The 18,892-nt window shown below is 45.9% G+C and overlaps 1 protein-coding gene across 1 annotated transcript in view; it reads right to left on the reverse strand.

Annotated features, from left to right (window-relative positions):
* Nucleotides 1-18,892, reverse strand: part of LOC138521147 (von Willebrand factor A domain-containing protein 5A-like) — a 149,827-nt gene that overhangs the window by 74,224 nt on the left and 56,711 nt on the right. Inside the window, exon 3 of the mRNA XM_069633726.1 lies at nucleotides 8,409-8,507. Within this exon, the coding sequence (XP_069489827.1) occupies nucleotides 8,409-8,507 (99 nt within the window). The remainder of the gene's footprint in view (nucleotides 1-8,408; nucleotides 8,508-18,892) is intronic.

Consider the following 18,892-nt stretch of genomic DNA (forward strand, 5'->3'; position numbering starts at 1 on the left):
TTCGTATGTCATTTGAACTGTGAGCAGTTGATGCATTTCAAAGGAATCGATAGTTAAGAATGGTACCATGTAGACCTGTATATATTTGCCATTATAGTATTGCCAGAGTACAAAGTGTGCTATTGTGATTGTGTACATAATCTTGAACCTTATTTATATAAAGACTGTGTTTTCACTAACATAGTGTGTGGACATTCCTTTGTGGGTGCTTCGGGACTACACTGTACTTAAGAACCAGCCGCATCACCTCCTGAGAGCTAAGCCTTGATTGCTCGCCACGTTTTACCGATATAGAGAATCTTGGCTGGGGTGCTCCGTGCCTCTCCTTTGGCATATAGAGAGCAGGAGTACAGATACCCCCCTCCAGGGCTTTAAACAAACTCACCACCCTCCATCCTGTGAAGTATCCTGCAGAGGCCTGCATTGCGAAAGTCTGCATTTCTTCATCAATTGGGCTTGCATCTTGCAGTTGCACCTGACTGGAAGAAGCACTTGAACTGGCAACCCTGGACGCCTCTCACTCGAACAAAGGATGGAAGACTCCACTCCCTGCCACCCCATCCCAGCTCCTCCCAACCCTGGATAAATCAGGGCATCAAGGGGATAAGTAAGCATACCTGTGCCTGTGCTCCCCATTCCCTGGTCCTCCGTAGGATAGCTTTGGGTGCAAACCCTTTGGCTCCTAGCTCCCTCTTACCTACCTTTGGTCATCAAACTGGGTCAAGTATGCTGCCCAGGGTTGCCTTGGGTCTGGAAGAGAGAGGAGCACTTACCTGTCTACAGACAAACTGCTATTGAACCTTGAAATAGAATAGGTTTTAACTATTATAAATCACAACCACAAGCCCATTGCATCCCTGTAGAGAATTCCATCCCTGCAGAAACCTTGTATTTGAACTTGTGACTTTTGGCCCTAGGCCCCATACATCTCAGGGCTGGACTTTAAGAAAAGGGAATTGTACTTGTGACTGGTTCTAGTCATTTTACCTACATCCAAATACGTACCTGTTTCACCTGATTAGTTAATGAGGGATGTATTGTAAATTAACTTACTGCGAATGTATATATGTGTGTAATATGGTTTTGTGTGATATCACTACCTGCTAGTTTCATTTCTTTGGGTTTTCTTAAAGGCCTAAATAAATAACTATTTTTATAACTGACTGTTTAAGCTGAATTATTGTGTGTTATTCTGTGTGGGCTCATTGGGGTCCCTGGTCACATTCACTCTTCTGAGACTAAACCTTGACTGATCACCACACCTTGATAGGGTTTTTGGGTAAACTCTCACAGTCTCGTTGTTCACCATAACTAGGGTGGCCCCCTACAATCTGCCCACAAGGGATGATTTTAGAAATTCATGTTAACAGCACTTTGCCCCATTTTCATTCCCTTCTAAAGTTTATGAGTGGCACAAAGCGTAGTTTGCATTTCCGCTTTGCTTTCCTCCGCCGCCTTTGAAGAGCACTAGGTTTTACACCCGAGACTTTCATTCAGGCGTAATGACAATAGATTCCCATGCATTTGCACCAGATAAATAACAGGCAGATTTCATAGGAATCCATTAAGAAACACTGTCCGCAAACAATAATTTGCAGGCAGCATTTCTTTTTTAGCGAAATTGATTTTGTTCATGACGTTATTCATAGCCCCACATTTCTCTCGCTATTCCTGTACCTCTCTCTCAGGTGTGGGGTTAGAGCACTGCTTTTCAGCCACATGCAGGGGGTTTTGTTCCTTCTAGGGGCTGTTGTAATGATGTCGGTGTGATAGATAGCTTTAGCCTCTGTAATGAGGGTCTGGCAGTTGGATTTTAGGACTGGAGTGCTAGAAGGTCTTCTGGTTTGTGTGCCTTGGGCCATGGTTTCTCTAATGACATGTTTGTTAATGGGAAGCACTTGGGTGTAAACAAGGGGCAGAGGGTTTTAATGTGGCCTGGCTTTGTTAGATTCACACCGAAAACTCCTTCAAGGTTTGGCAAAAGGAGTTCAAAAGGTATATGTTCCACGAGGAAGGCAAGTTAGAGAACCTTCCATGGTGGATGATGCATAGATTTTGAATGATTGTGTGACTATTGGGTGTTTTCCTGGCATTTATGGGCAGCCCGGTTTGGGTTAGGGAGAAGGGGCTGGCTGCATCATCCACCCAGATAAAGGTGATGGGGTGGGCACAGTTTAGGAAGGCGGTGCAGGGCAATATTGAGTCTAGTGTATTCCCTTTGATATTTGTGGGGGCGAGCATGTGTTGAGATTGACTAATGTTACATCTGGGCATAGGTGGCTTCACTGGCATTCTTGGTTGGAGGTGTCCCGGGAGGATTGAAGTCACTGAGAAAGAAGTCATTCGTGTGTGTGGTCGAGGCTGTTGGGATTACGTCTGTGATGTCCTTGAGGAAGATATCACATCTCTGATATGGTCTGTAGATGAGGTGGAAGGTGGCTAAGTCTTTATGTGAGAAGGCAAATTTGCACATTATGGTTTACATTTGTAAAGGGATGGTCAGACATCAACCAAACACGTGCAGTCAGTTTTGTGAATCCATGCCCTCACTGTGTTGAATGCTGTAACTGGGCGGTACAAGGATATTGAAGATGTGGAAGGAGCTTGACATGATCCATGTTTCATGATCGAGTTTGTGGTAGGTGATGAGGTTTGGGACATCAGGCGTGTGTGCAACGGCTGACTAGGCATTGATCAGCATGAACGCACATGAACGTTGTGAGGGTACTGTCTGTGGGGTGACCTGAGGTATTTAGAGGACGTTAGCCAGGTTGTGTAACTGTTGACAGGGTGAACCTGGAGAATGTATGTATGGGTAAGAGTGCTAGGAGACAGATGACAAAGTCTTCCAAGAAAGAGGAACAAGGTTTCTGGACCGCCGAGGCCCAAACAAGTAGAGTCCATGTCTTCAGACGTTCCTTTCTGAGGGCGCCTAGGTGAGAGAGGTGGCCGTGGCCAAGACAGATGGAGTGCTGGAGAGGTCGACAAGGATGCAGCAAACAAGGTCACGTGACCTTCACCTCAGTCTGGTTGCTGCCAAAGTTGGTAGGTAACCATGAGCAGCATTGATGAAGCCCAAACTGTGTGTGGCCGAGAAGGCTGGAGTGCTGGTGGCGGTAAGCAAGGAGGCGTTCAGCAAGGAGATGGGAAGCAAGGTCATGTGACCTGCATCTCATTCCTGTTGCTGCCGGAGGTGGTCAGTGGCCTGGAGCTGCATGAGCAGCACTGTTAAAAGTCAAGGTGAGTGTGGCTGCGGAGGCTGGACTGATGGTGGTGGTTGGCAAGGAGGTGGGAATCAAGGTCATCTGACCTGCACCTCAATCCTGTTGCTGGTAGCCCTTATCCTCGTCTGCAGAGGCGTTGCTAGGGGTGGGGGCTGAGGGGGCTATAGCCCCGGGTCTTTTGGTTGTAGCCCCGAATAGAAGCTCAGAGACTTCAACCAAAAGGCTGTAGCTAGCCCCAAATCCCGCCAGTCCCGATATTAGCTTAGCCCCTGATCTTTTCCAGACCTAGCAACAACCCTGCTTGTCTGCCCTTCACTTTGGATGCATGGGCGAGAGAAGACCTGTTATCCAATAGATAAGAAAAAGATGTATTAAGAATCCTAAAAAAAGGTAAATGTGCTCCCGATCGCAGACCCTTCAAAAAGTGGGTCAGAATAGCCTCATCTTTGTAAGCTTTGGGTTTAGGTAAGCCTAAATTGGAGAGAAATCAGTAATCGAAACAAAAGAGAAATCCTCCATCTTAGGAGAGCGATGGTATTAAGAAGCATTGGCAAAGCTAACGATGTGCTTAGGGATGTGATAGGCATTTGCCAGGCACTGCCATAGTGGCAGTGCCTGGCAACAGCTGGAAAATGGTCCGATCACAAGGGTTTATGATAGTAGTGCCTGGCAAATGCCTGTCCAATACCTATACAGAAGCCAACATTGTTGGGTTTTTGAATTCTTGTTTTAATATGTCTTCAGTGCAAGGGACCGATATGAATGAAGTGGCCGAAAACACACTTGGTTAAGACTTTTTTACAGGACTAGAAATGTACAGCTGCAATTAAGCCATTACCTTTCATCAGATTGCAAAGTAACACTGGCAAGCGGAGGTTTGATCTGACTGGTTGATAAAGCTAGCTTGCAGAGATCTCAGGAGGATGTGTTTTCGTGGTGGAGGGGCAGGTAGTGGGTGGGAATGCCAATAGGGATTAGCATGACCCTGTGCAGTCAACAGGTCGGTAAATAACCGAACGCCCACAAGGTGTGCGTCGCTCCACACACGTCATATCCCTCCTTCCTAGCTGTGTTTCAATGCAATCGTTTCAGCTTATTAGTGGCACTTATACAGCAAAGCTGAACATGGGAACTGAGATATATTGTATCTGGTTAGGCAGCTTTTCTTGAATCAGTTAAATCTTCTAATTGAATCCTGAACACTGTTCCATTGAAGAAGAAGAAACTAGCAGGGTCACAGGATTAATGCAGTGCTGGAGAACTTCAAAAGGAGCTATATAGTGGATAGTGGCTCTTGTGCTTTTTGTGACATGGCAGGCATGTTTTGCTTCTGTGATTAAGACTCCCTGCTCTTTTCAAGCCAATCAAATTAAAACCAGTGGTATTGCAGATGTTATAATCTTTGTAAATGCCACTTGTTTAGGTTCAGCATACGGAAATACCATGGAGGCATTTTAACTTGTTTGCATATTTTTTTTAAACTGGAAGTTTCTGGTCAACATATTTTGACATAGAAGAAGTAGAAACCAGAAAATGTACATTAGTCTAAACATTATAGAAATGATAACTTTTTCAAGAAGAGTATTAGATCATTTAGAGAAGTCTTGTTTTGCTATTTGACCAAACGGGAAAAGGTTGGCAACCGAAATAAGAAAAGGAATGATATATTGATCGGAGGGCTCGAGGTCAAAAGGTGTGGAATGCAAATGAATTGTACACATTCAAAAGCAATTAATAAATCATTGAAGTTAGTCAACATTCCAAGGAAAGAGGGACTATTAGAAATATGAAAAAAACTTAGGATATGATTTACTTTGTAAGAGCTTGAGATATGAAATCTGAGAAGTGAACCACGAAATGAGAACAGTATTTAGGAAGGCGCGAGATGAGACTGAAAGCCAATTAGAAGGTTGGATTGTATTTGTATTTTATTTATTTGTACCGCGTGCCAGGCCCAGGGCCATCCGGGCGCAAAAACCTGTTAAGCATGTTTACAATCTTACATAAGTACCAAAGCATATACATCTTACTTGTTCATCCTGTTTACATATTTACATTTTTACATATATTTACATCAAGTACAAAAAAGCATTAGAATTTGTAATTTACATTAAGGTACGGTAGTGATGAGTAGTTGTCATGTGAGTTTAGTTAGGCAGGCTAAAATAGAGATAGTCAATTAATGTGAGTGCCATAGGCAAAGGCTCACTCAGATTTGGGAGTGAAGCCACGATTTGGTTTTTAATTTGAAGGAGTCGAAGGAAGGCTCAGTCCTGATATCTGAAGGAAGTAAATTCCATAGCTTGGTGGCCAGACAGGGAAGCTTGAGCCTCCAGCTTTCTGGAGTTTGAATCTTGGCAAGGATAGGCAGTGTAGCTGGGCAGTTCTTTGGGGACAAGATGAAGTATGCAGAGAGAGGCGGTTGGAAAGGTAGGTGGGGGCCTTGTTATCCAGGCATTTGTGAGTGAGTGCAATTCTTTGTTTAACTGGGAGCCAGTGCAAGTTGGTCCTTGCCTCAGAAATGTGTTGGTTTCTTGGGATATTTACCGCTGCTCTAATGGCGTTATTCTGAGTAATTTGCAGTTTGTTCAGGTTAGACTGGCTTGTGCCCAGGTAAAGGGCGCTGCAGTAGTCGATCTTATCCATGACAAGCGTTCTAGCAAGGATGATGATGTTAGGGGTGGTCAGAAAAGGTCTGCAAGCCGCAATAGGTTTGTAAGTATATGCCGACGCTGATCTAACGGTGTTGGTTTGTCTTGACAGGGATAAGGTGGAGTCCAGATAGAAGCCCAAGGTTTTAGTATCCTTGGACAATTTAATGACATTGCCATCGATGGTGAAGGACTGGTACAGTTGGTCTAGTTTATTTAGCCGTTGAGCGTAGCCCAGAATGAGGAGCCCCGTCTTATCATCATTGAGACAAAGTTCATGTTGGGCCATCCAAGCCTGGATTACCAAGTATGTTTCATTCAGAGCCTTGGTGTCTGTAATGTGGTCACCCGTAATGGGGATGAGTATCTGGGTGTCAGCAGCATAGTTAGTGTAAGAGAGACCCAGATAATCAAGAACATCAAAGAGTGGTTTGGTGAACACATTATAAAGTGTGGGAGACACGCACAAAACTTGTGGGACCCCACAATGGATGGGGGCTGGGTCAGCAGCCACTGAAGGGGAGAAAACCCACGTATGTCTGTTGCCAAGAAAGGAGCTGATCCATGTAGTGGCTGAGTCAGAAAAGTGGGCAGCGGTGCGTAGGTGCTGACACAGGATTTTGTGATTGACCAAATCGAAGGCCGCCGAAAGGTCAAGGAGTAGAAGCAAGGCCAGTTTCCCATTATCTTTCAGGACTTTGATTTGAGTTTGTGTATCAAAGTATTCACTTGAGAAGTCAGTAAAGGTAGTTCTCTCCTACTCGGCCAGTGGCCACTACAGAAAATACATGCACTTTATGGTCTCTGTTTTAATACAATCTTTATTTTCTCTCTCTATACCATTATCACAAATTTCTTTTGTAGGACATAAGGTTTTCTCATTTGTTCACTTGTTCGTTCTCTCTCTCTTTCGGTCTCTTTGGCACCCCCCTCCACATTGGTCCATTTCTAGGTCATACGAGACGATACGGCTTGGAAATTCCATATGGCCCGTAAATTAGGGAAAAGCATGGTGCCTTTCCATCAGAGCAGCGACAAGGATTTTAGCACAGCACTCTTGTGATGAGAGAGAGAGACCGCTGCCCTGAGAGCCCTGCCAAACTTGCAGGGCTTCCTCTCATCATGAAGGTGCTGCGCTGAGCACCCGTCTGAGCAGCAGGCTGCTAGTGCCACGCGGAGAGCCCTGCTGCTAGCACCACTCCCCTCATGGCTTTCAGCACAGGGATCCCTGTGCTCAGAGCTCACAGGGGAGCAACTCTCCTCCCCCAGTCTGCACCTGAAAGACTCGTCCTAGGCACCAAATCTCCTCCTCACCTCACATTACTGAGGTGGTGGGCAGATAGCGCTGCCTTGCCCCATCGCAAGGTAAAATCTTCACTGGAGAGCACTTGGCAGATGCAGCCTGGCATCTTCATAATGACCCCCGCTGCCACCTTGCCGGAACCAATGCAGCAGCGACCCAGCTCACCGTCCTCACCACGTTGTGTAGATAGTTGTTGGAACTAGCCAGTTCCCAGCAACTACTTCAGGCAGATTGCATTTTGTTTTCTTTTTTAAAGGACATTCCAGCTTTATAGACCACACCCTCAGGCCATACCGGGGTTTTGGCTCTGAAGACTAAGTTGAAGGCACAAGCACAGTGCGGGCATTTATTGAGGTCTTCAACGCCCATAATGCCCATAGCGCACGGTGCAGCGGATGGATAGAATAGATAGAGTGCATGAAATATCTGGATGGAATGGATGAGACGGATGGAATGGATGGAATTGGTGTAATTGATCAAATTGATAGAGTAGATTGAATAGACAGAGTGGATGAAGTGGATTGAATGGACAAGGTGGATGGAATGAATGGGACAGATGGAATGGATGGAGTCTATGAAATTTAGGGAGTTGATGGAGTGGACAGAGTGGATGAGGTGGACAGAGTGGACGGGGTGTTGTTGCAATATATCCATAACCCCCCCGTCACCATAATCGCAGCCCCTGTCTGTATATGTCCGTGTGTCGCTCTGTTCCCGCCACTCTGTTCACGTGCCGGGTCTCGGGCGGTCTAAAGATAATCATCATATCAAATCACTACGCTTACTCTCTACTTTACACCATCATTCAACTAGAACACAGCTATACCCCTGATTAATTTGGCTGTTCACATACTAACTTGACACCATTAACACCTCATCACCCTAATAAAACACAGCTAACCTAGCACATTCCGGCCCAGCTGCTCACATATACATCCCTCAGGCCTAACACAGCCAGAGCCCAGTCTTGGTGTCCACCCACCAGACTGCACACATCCAACTGATATCGCCAGTACCACACCCAATGCTAGGATGCAGCTGCCACCCAGCAATTACATCAGCTGCACACAAGACTCTATCTCTCTCTACTGACCAGAACTACGGTTCCCGAGGGTGTTCAACCTACCAGCGCTTTGAGGTCATACCAATGATATATAGAGCGCTATATAAATGCCAAGTAACATAACATATAAAGCTTAATTATACACCACAGATTCTTTTTTCATTTACCTGGTATGAATACATCCGGAGGTGCCATTGGAACGGGGTGGCGCTTTCCAAAATAGCACTTCACTACTTGAGGCTTCGGGAAAGCCTCAGGCCCATCACCTGTAAAAGGGAAATGAGGGAGGAGATATTACAACATATATAAAAATCCCAGAGCGCGCCAAACTGTCAAGAGGGTGCTAAACATACTGACTACAGAGGAAAGGGCTTCACTTCTTTTTCAAAAATGCACACATCCAGAGGAAGGGGCTATGAACATGGGAACCCATCTCAAAGGAGAAGGGGTCACACGGTGTACTGTGTCCCTCTTGCCGCCCAGCGAGTTTAGAAAACACGTCATGTAAATAGACTCACAAAATCCGCGCATGCATTTCACTCTCTGTACGGAAGGGGACGCCATTTATTACATTTGTAAAACGGCTAAACCCTGGGGCATCAGGGCGCTGTTTCATTCCAGTAAATGTGAGTAGTCCTCCAATACAGAAGGGTAGAAAACCAGTTAGATGATGATACAAACAAAACAGATAATCGTAAAACAGTCCAGGAGAAGAGTTGATAGGATGGTTGGTGGAAACTGATAGCAAGCCCTAACTTGCCATTTGTCAAAAATTTTCACATTGGTATTTGTAGATGGGCATTTAAAACGAGTGAGGAACATTTCAGGCGTCAGAAAAATGCAAAGAAAAAAGAAAACATTAAGCCTATTTGCAAAAGACACTCTTGTTTTGTACGGTTACGTCCTGGTCTGGGATACGTCATCACGTCCCTGTGTGGTGATGCAAAAAATACAGTGGACTGCCAGCACAGACATTGCAATTATGCGCCACCACCCAACGGCTCCGTGTCTTACTTTGAGACACCAGTTTTAAATTAAAACTTGTAACTGCTCCATAGCCCCCCAGCCTTCTCTAACAACTAGTGACCGTGAGGTTCCGCAGTGCGAGAGGCATAGCTGCCAAATGTCTCAGTTGCATGAGTGACACCTCACACAAAGCCTGTTTTATTTCATTGCATGCTGGGCGTAGTGTGTAGTGATGATGTAACAGTTGAAGCAGAGTGTTGGGACTCGGGAGCAACGGTTTCCAAAGGAGACGGTTGGAGAACTGTGAAGCAGTGTTACTAAGGCGGAGTGGTGTCTGCGGCGTTATTACCATATCACTAATTTCATCATTAAAAGAAGATAGAAAACGACTTATGTGGCATTTGCGGACGAGTGGCTGGAGGCGACCCAGGAACGCTGAGCAGATAAGAGAAACCCCTGTGGAAACTTCAAGGTTATGCCAGTGTCTCCCCTCTAATCCTGACAGAGCAGATAAGGTCAGGATTTGCATTTTCCCCCTTGGCTTCCTCCTGGCTGTTGGTGTGAGCAGGGGGAGCCGGTAAGCAGCAATTGAACTCAGCACGACCAAAGCGCAACAAGGGAAGTGAATACGAGCAAGCGCGCCTCAGAGGCACAGCATTCTGTAGTATCCTATATGTTATGAATGATGTCTGTGTGAGTGCAGGGGCCTTGCGGAATACTCTAGTGGAGCTTGGAGTGTTGGGGCACCTGGGGGTTCCACAAGTGACAGTAGGGAACTTGGTGCTGAGCAGGGAACCAGGGTGGAAGCTACTGATCTTATCTCTCCTACTTTCTGATCTGAACCTGTAACTAAGAGAATAAAGCGTGTTCCTTTTCTACATACCAGGGTCAGCCTGGTTCCTCTCCTTGTGTGTTACTGGCCCAGGGTAGATCCTGTAGGAGGCAGGATACATCATTTGGTGACGAGGATGTTTGAACCTGAAGCAAACTGTGAGTAGGTGAAGAAGTAGTGGAGAAACCGTGGAGAAACAGGTCCAAAGAATTTTAATTTGGTGAGCTGGCAGTCTATGTATGCAGCTGATGCCTGGAGGAAGAAGTTGGATGCAACACATAAGCATCAGAGAGACCATGGAGGCCCATCCATGGACTGGAGGACTGGTTGGCCCCTGTTGGAGATTTGGGGGCCCACTGACGGTGGAAGTATGTCATGTCCCACATGCTGGAGGTCCGAGCGCCGTTGCACTCACATGGTATGGAGGACTTTTGGAACCTGCGGTGCGGACAGATGGAGGATCGTTTGCCGAGGTACTTAAAAGGAAGAATTTTTAAAATTTGGGACACTTTGCAGGATCCAAAGAGTGCCGTGGGTGGTGCGTGCCCAGGGGAGCCCCCCCCCCCCACGCACTCCAGCCAATGCCGTTGGCTGGAACGTGCTATGTACATCCCGCGCTGTTTTCTTTCCTTGCGTATGGAGCTCCAGAGTCTGCGGAGTGACTAAGGCCGCATTGGAGGAAGGGACCTAACATCGCGTCGTACGCGATGACACGCAATCAGGAAGTGTTTTGAGTTCCGGCTATTCGGAACGCATAATTCAGAGATGCGAACTGTAGCCCATGCATTACGGAGTGGAGATGAGCCAGTGGGCGTAGGAGAATATAAGCGTAAATCCATAGTTCACGGAGCAGATGAGAGATGAGGACCTCTCAAGGATCTATGGAGCTGCTGACATTGGGAAATTATGAGCCATAACGGACATTGAGGTACATTTAGCTATATGGCCGCAGATTTGTGGATTTACGAGGCTGCACCGACGGGTGCTTCGTTTTGGATGATGGTACTATCAAATATTTTCTACATAACTGGCGGAACAATTTGAGTTCAGTGCCGGCCGCCCAGTGTGTAAAAGCAACGAGATTTAGAAATGTTTACTAATGTTTTGCTGGCGCTCTTAATCATCAGGAGGACGCAATGCAGTCTACTGTAATTTAATTATGTCATTATATGATGTTTTAGTGCTGAACGTGCTGGTTCAGTGATGCTGTTGGAATGAAGTTGATGCTTTACGTGCATTTTGGGAGATAGGAGTGTATGTGTGCAGAATGTGTTAATGGACACCATATACGAAATGTATTTTACACTGCATTTGGGCAGAAAGACTAAGGACTACATGGAGTTAAGGCAAACCAACATTTTAGGAGATGCACAATTTTATTGACATTTCAAAAGACTAAAGGACCACATGGAGAGGATTTTGCATATTTAAATGAAAATTTAGAGTTTTGGTCCACAGAGTTTGCATATTAGAATACAGGGGTGTTCTAAGTTTGGAAGAATTAATATGATGTATTGTTTTTAATTATGATCAATCATATTGTAACGCTCACCTGGTATCTACGGGGACGTCACTCAGCCTGTTCTGACCTCTTACGACCTCAAACCCTTCCCTGGAGTCTACTCGACTGGAGACTGGGCCTGAAACACCAGATTGGTAGAGTTTAACTCCCTATTGTCTCTGTGTGCTTGAACCCCTTCTTCCCCGGGGTCCAACCCTTTCCTTTGATCCTCAGCTCACCTCGTTTTCTTGGAAAGTGTGCTCTCTGTCCTGCTTTCAGCGCAGGGGCGCGTTGATTGATGTGGGCTCATTGCTGCCTAGTTACTTCACTGGCAAGAGTCCGACAGGTAAGTATAATGAGTCTTTTGAACAGTTCTCTAACTTCGTTCCTTTCCTTCCTTATATGATGGCCGGCGTCCGGGGATGGCGACGTGCTGCTGAAGGTGAGTGAGAGCTCGATGCGCGATGCAAACCTTTCGTATTTGTATTGAACGGAGTTCTTTTTCTGTGTCTTTTAGGTGCCGCAACATTTTCAGCGTGGATGCCGGTTATGAAGAAGTAATGCGGTGAGTAAGCGCGGTATGCATCGCCTCTAGATGTTTCCACGGTAACCTGGAGCGTCTTTTCCCTCTTGCAGATGGATGAGAAGTTCCAGAGACAGAGTTCCCTCAGAGCGGCTGGGATTCAGGTAAGCGTTTGAAGCTCATACAGTGTTTAAAAATAAGCGAAGATTTGCTGAATGTTGCTAATGCCTTTTTTCTGTTCTTTTCCCTTTTCCTTAGGAAGCGGCGTGCCGGGATGGGAATGACACCGCCGAAGATGCCCGCAGAACAGAAGAAGCAATGAATGATGGGCAGAAGCGTCGCAAGGTAAGGCTGTTCCTAACGGTGCTCTTGTTCTTGCAGGAGCTGAGCGCAGAAGAAAGATGCAGGCCTACTGGAGACCGGTCCAAAGAAAACACAAAGCATGTTTCTCAGCCTGGGCGTGGCTTAAATAGTCTCTGGGTATCCCAGGTGTCTCTGGGCTGAACCACACCCAAAAGACTAGACTGCACATGCAGTTCTGGGTACCGAAATATGTGGGGGCATCCATCTTGTCCCCATCAATGCACTACAAGTCCAAACCCCAATGTTATCCTATGGGAGTGAGTGAGTCTGGTGCCACAAGCGCCAAGTCTGACTCCAAGTGGGTCTTTGGAGGGATGGAGAGGCCCTTGAGGGCCATGTAGGTGATCGTGGCCTGGCTCCAGCATGACATCTTGGAGGACTGGGGACATGAGGGGCAGGAATCATGACACATAATTAATTCCTAAAGTGAAGTTGCATTTTGGGAAATGTGAACTTTTGGGGAAATGCATAACTTTGAAAGATGTAAATTTTGGAAATGCAGATTTTTAAGTGTGTTTTCCACATTTTTGATGTATTAGTGTGACTGTGGACTGTGGTTTGTGCATGGGAGTGCAAGCACCTATAGGAAAGTGACGCAAGGGTGTGCACTGGAGGCAGCAGGTTCTGCAATTGTAGTGCATTTCTGTGGCTGTTATGTGTGTATAGTATGTGAGTCTGTGCGTAGTTGCACATGTTTTGAGTTGCATTGTTGTAGATGTTGATGTGTGTGATTATGCACATTTGTAGTGGAGACATTTGCGCAATATTGGAGTATATAACACTGGGAGTTGCATGCAATGGGGTTAGGCTTATACACCCTGGCCAGGTGTATTGGCAGTAGTATGAAAACCTTCAGGAGGAACTCCAAGTTTTTTTAAGGAGGTTGGACACCTTAGAGTGTTCCAGTAATGTTGACCTTAGGGCATGGGGCCCATTTTGAGGTTGTGGTGAATTTTCAACACTGTTGTGCATATGAAAAAGGAAGGGAAAAGACATTCTTTCTCAAAGTTGTGTATGTTTACAATATCGGGGCTACACTATTTTGTCTGCATTGAAGGTTACCGCACGAAAATTTTCCTTTTTGTTGAGATTGGGGTTGATTTTTAGGAACTACGTTGTTTTACTAAGTTTTTCTGTGATGTCTGGCGTTGCACGCGGGAGGAGGTACTTTGTTATTGCACGCCAGTTTAAATTTTGGTTTTTGAATTGTAAGGGAGGGCTTACAGTTTTTAGCCAGTGGTTGTTTAGTAGTGAAGTTGTGGTCTGTACACTGGCATGGGTTACTGGATTTAGGTCAGTTTAAATTTATCAATATTTTAATTCTGAGGTTTCAGGTCACACCATTGATTTTTCCATCGGTGTGGTGTGCCCGAGTTTGGGTATTTGCAAATTGTGGAATTTGTACTGCACTACTGTTTTTTTTTTCATCTGGTAGTGTTTTATTTTTACATCTTAACAGGTTTTTGCAAATTGTGGAATTTACACTGCACTACTGTTTTTTTCATCTGGTGGTGTTTTGTTTTTACATCTTAACATAGCTTTTGCTATGCATTTTCGCGCCACACCTTTTTCTTGGTGGTTGCGCTTTTGTACATTTTGTGATCTTTGTATTGTGTGTCGCTTTCCTAGATTTTTCATTCTTTTTCATGTTCTCTTTAGGGGAGAGGGGATGAAGCAGGGTTGTTGTTTGTAAATCTGGCAGGGTTGTTGTTTGTAAATGTTGTGGGTATAGAACTAATGAAGGAGTTTTGTGTAGGAGGGTTGTTGTCTGTAGTTTTGGTTTTGTTTGTCCATTGAGGCAAGGTTTGTGCTTGGTGGTGGCAGCACCGAGACCCTGGTGTGGCAGGCCAGGTTGGAAGGAGTAGTAGTAATTTTGTGGTTGTTAGTCTTAGCATGGTTGTGAGGTTGTTGCGTTTTCTTGAGATTGTTAAAGGGGAGGATGTGTAGTATCCTATATGTCATGAATGATGTCTGTGTGAGTGCAGGGGCCTTGCAGAATACTCTAGTGGAGCTTGGAGTGTTGGGGCACCTGGGGGTTCCACAGCTGACGGTTGGGAACTTGGAGCTGGGCAGGGAACCAGGATGGAAGCTACTGATCTTATCTCTCCTACTTTCTGATCTGAACCTGTAACTAAGAGAATAAAGTGTGTTCCCTTTCTACATACCTGGGTCAGCCAGGTTCCTGCTCCTTGTATGTTACTGGCCCAGGGTAGATCCTGCAGGAGGCAGGATACATCACATTCATTTTCAGAGGAAAGACCCCAACATAAGGTGACACGCTGCCATTTTGATCTCCAAGTCCACTCCTTTGGATTTGAGAAAAGGACCTTGCAACTTTACGCGAGGTGCTGCCATTTCTTTTTTGTTTTTCGTATCTTTTTCTGTTACTGTGGATTAAATGGCCCTGGGCTGGATTGCGCGCTAGTTGTGGCCAGTGCCATGGCTAGACAGTTGGGTACAGCAACAAGAACCCTATTGGGGGTATTTGGGGACCTCCATCTTAAGGATGCCTGTAGGGTGTTACATGGAAATGAGTGCAGTTACTCTTTATTTCTCTACGGTTCATGGTTCTTACTCGCATATTGACTGCACATTTGTAGGTTGAGGAGAACTTTGACTGGTTCTTGTGTGTGGAGTAACTGGATAGAGCACTGTCAGACCATTCTCACATTCTGGTGGAGCTGGTCAGAAGATATGTTCATCCGCTAATATCGAAGTGGAAGTTTGATAATCAGATGTTAGAGAAGGTTGAGTTCAGGGCTTCCCTGGAGGATAGCATTCTGCAGTTCCTGTAGGAGAATTGGGGCACAACTTCACGCAGCTCTACTGAGTGGGAAGCATTGAAGGTCTTTATCAGAGGGATAGGCATAGCCACGAGTGCGGGCTGGACCAGGAACTGGTGAGGGAGGTGGTACAGGCCAGCATGTTGGCAGCTGCGAAAGGGAAATTGAACAAAGCAAGTGAGCAATTGGATACCCATAATTATGCTGGATATGTGACCTGACAAAACACTCTTGACGGAGATAAGGCAAGAAAGTTGGTTGGTTAGGAAGGAAGGAAGGCATCTTAGATGTGAGAGGGCATTCATGGGCCAGATGGAACGGCCCTCACAGAAAGGAAGGGATATGTGCTGTGTTCGGAGATATCTGCAAAACAAAAGAGGTGATGCCTAGAAGGTTTTGAATGAAATGAAATTAAATATTTTATTTATATCGCGCTCGTACACACGTGTTTCAGAATGAATCTTAACCGCTGGCATTGCTCTGGGCAACCCTCCGGACTATCGTTCTTCACCTGTCAAACCATTACAAAAGACAATATGCAAATCAGGCTTGGTTCCGCCCCAAAGGGGACAATCCAGCCCAAACTGTTTAGTCACATGCCTTCTGCACAAGACCACAAGCATCCCCAGACATGTTTTGGCTTAATTGGGCGTTATCCGTGAGGAGTAGCTTGGGTCTCTAGGTCCAGCAGGCACAGGACCCCCGTCTGGGCATACCTGTCCCACTCGGGGTGACTAAAGCAAAACAAAAGAGGTGAGTTCTGAGATTTCTACACTCTTTACATGATGAGAAGGAAGGGTTTAATGTCCGACAGGCAGCCTGATGGATCAATGAGGCCACTGTTAGGGAGAATTCTCAATCTATGGCTAATTTCCCTTACCTAGTGAGTCCCCCAGCAGCTTTGCTGGATTTCTGGAGTTATTTTTTTCCACTTGGTAAGAGTGTGAGCTTACCATGTTTTGCCATGTGTATTTCATCTGTTTTTGTGATTGTGGACTCTGGAGTACACCACTTCAGTAGCCCCGTTCTTTTGCGCGTTACACAGCACCTTCAGTGCAGTGACACAGGGTTGTCTTTTAGACTTCCCACCGACTCCATTTTCTGGGGCTGACTACTGTCCCCCAGAAAAGGGTAAAGTTGCCATTAACTTTACCTAGTCATTTAACCACAGATCCAGTACACCCCATTTTACATGGAGTGCTGGAAAGGGTTAATCTTTAGCCCTTTTTATCTGTACCTCCTAGAGCCTTGTTTTGCTCTTTTAACATTTAGACTTGGCTGGTGGCAGTGGTATCTACCCTAACTTTTCTACCGCGATTATGATATATAAACGTGGTACTGTTTTAGGCTTTTATATTAGCCTCGAACATAAACCCGCTTGACCAAATACTCTTTCTTTTTGCTCCGGTTGGGTTTAGTCGCCATTTCTTTTTGTTAAAGTCCTTCTTGTGTTTTACTTTGCGTGGCAAACCAGGTTTGCCTTCTTTGTTCACCGTCTTTTGGCGGGCTCCTGCCAAGAAGCCCTCCTCTGGGCGCCCAGGTGTCTAGGTGGGCTGAATGTGAGGGAGGGGTGAAGTCACCCCCTGCACAGGGTATCCTAGGAAACCCATGTCGCACTTTGCCATGATTGGCTGAGGTGGTTGCCGGGCTGGACAACTCCCCTGCTGCGTGATTGACAGCCAGGCTGTGTGAATGGTGGATTTTCGCATAAAAGGCAGGACTCTTGGCCTGGAAGTCAGAGTCGCCACTGGAACTACAAGGAACCGAAGAGAAGCGGAGAAGAAGTTGGCTGCTGTAACTACCCCGTCCCGGTGAAGCCCTGCTGCAGTCCTGAGCTATCTACCCTTCGACGACCAGAGAAGATCCAGTCCGGAGTCTTCTTCCCTTGAGCATGGTGGGGTCAACCAGCTCATCTTCCACAGCCAGAGGATCCTCTTTGTGGTCGAAATCGCTGCACACTGCTGTAGTGGTCCGGATAGCCATCTGAAGAGCCTCTCCTGTTTTAAAGGTGCGCACCTTTTATTCACCGTCGCTGCTGCTGGTTTCATCCCTCTGTGGTGCAGACCCCTCCAGACATCCTCCTTCTTGCCGAAGCTCCAGGAACCACGGGTCTGCAGGAAACTACCAGGAACAACTGCCGTGGCACCAGCTTCTTCATTGAATAAGGTACTGTGTTCTGCTTGAGGAACTAGGGTGAATCCCTTTTCTCCTCATCCAAGGCTTGCCCTTGTCTTCCCTCCTTCTTACAACTTTTGCTTCCTCTGTTGACAATATGCAAGTACTCCTGGCAACGTTGAATCTTGAACTATCTGACTGTGTGATCCTCGAAAACAGGAACCCGGTTCCACTTGACACTGGCTCTGGCCTATTGACTTTTTGTATTTCTGTCAGCGAGTGTTCTCTGATTCTGTCTGCCTTGACAAAAGTATTGCATATGATTTTTGCCCCAACTCTCTCTGGTTAGCCCAGGTGCTAAGTGTGTTTGCCCTGGTAACGTTTCTCACTGTGGATACGCGTTTCTTTAAAATGACCGAGCTGTCAAAAAGTGATCGCATGTGTATCCCCGGTAACATCTTTTGTTTCCCAACACTGGTCCGCCAAAACATAAGGTACTTACCTTGAGTTATTCTGTGCCAAGAGAATTGGTTGTTTGTAGTGTATCTTTCATGTGGTTTTGAATTAATAGAAGTGTTGTGTTCTACAGATGGTTTAAAAATAAATGTACTTATATTTTTTACCAGAAACCTTGAGTCAGTGTTTGCTTGAGTCACAGTAATTGTGGCCCCTTTGTGTAATCTCTGCTACTGCTCATATACTCTTGAGATAAGCCTGGCTGCTCCGCTACTGCTACCACTTTAACATAGTAGTACAGGCTTGTACCAAAGGTGAACTTGCCTTACCACTTGTAGTCTTAATTGTGTGTAGTGGTTCCTAAAGGCACTGCACAGGATTCTGCCTAACAGCAACTTTGACGGTATTGGGTGACCAGCGGCATGAACAGCTGGGTGGGGAGGTGGATGAGTAGGAGGTCACAAGAGCGATTAGCAGCCTATCTCAGGATAAGACGCTGGGGATAGATGGGATCTCGGTTGATGTGTATAGGGAGTATGTGGATATCATTGTACCTAAACTAATTGAAGTTTTTCTTGAAGCCAAGGTGTTAGGGGGATTTTCAGACTCCATGCTGGAAGCACTGCTAATACCTCTGGCCAAGAAGGGGAGTGATCCTGCCGAGTGTGCGTCATACAACCTTTGTCCATGATTAATGTGGATGTTAAAATGATGTGGGAAGTATTGGAGGGTCGTTGGACTCTACTCATGCAGTGTCTGATAAGACTGGATTTATCCCAGGCAGGTCTACAATGAATAACATATGGTGGTTACTTTTGATCTTGGATAAGTATTCGACAGTCTGGGGAGAGGTTAGCAGTAATCAGTCTGGACTAGTTCAAGGCATTCAATTCGGTGTCCTGGGGTTCCAGAGGATGGTTTTAGAGAGAATGGGACTCTGGGTACGCTTTTTGAATGGGTGAAACTCTTGCATGGGGGGTTCAACCCCTAGGGTGCAGGTTAATGGGGTGATTTCTTCCCCATGGCGGGTGAGACGGGTAACAAGGCAGGGTTGCTCTCCCTTTTTATATTTGCGCTGTTCTTTGAGCCCCTGTGTAGGGTGTATCAGAACA

Source organism: Ambystoma mexicanum, chromosome 13 (genome assembly GCF_040938575.1).
Source record: "Ambystoma mexicanum isolate Mex_15411 chromosome 13, UKY_AmexF1_1, whole genome shotgun sequence".
NCBI classification, from domain to species: domain Eukaryota; kingdom Metazoa; phylum Chordata; class Amphibia; order Caudata; family Ambystomatidae; genus Ambystoma; species Ambystoma mexicanum.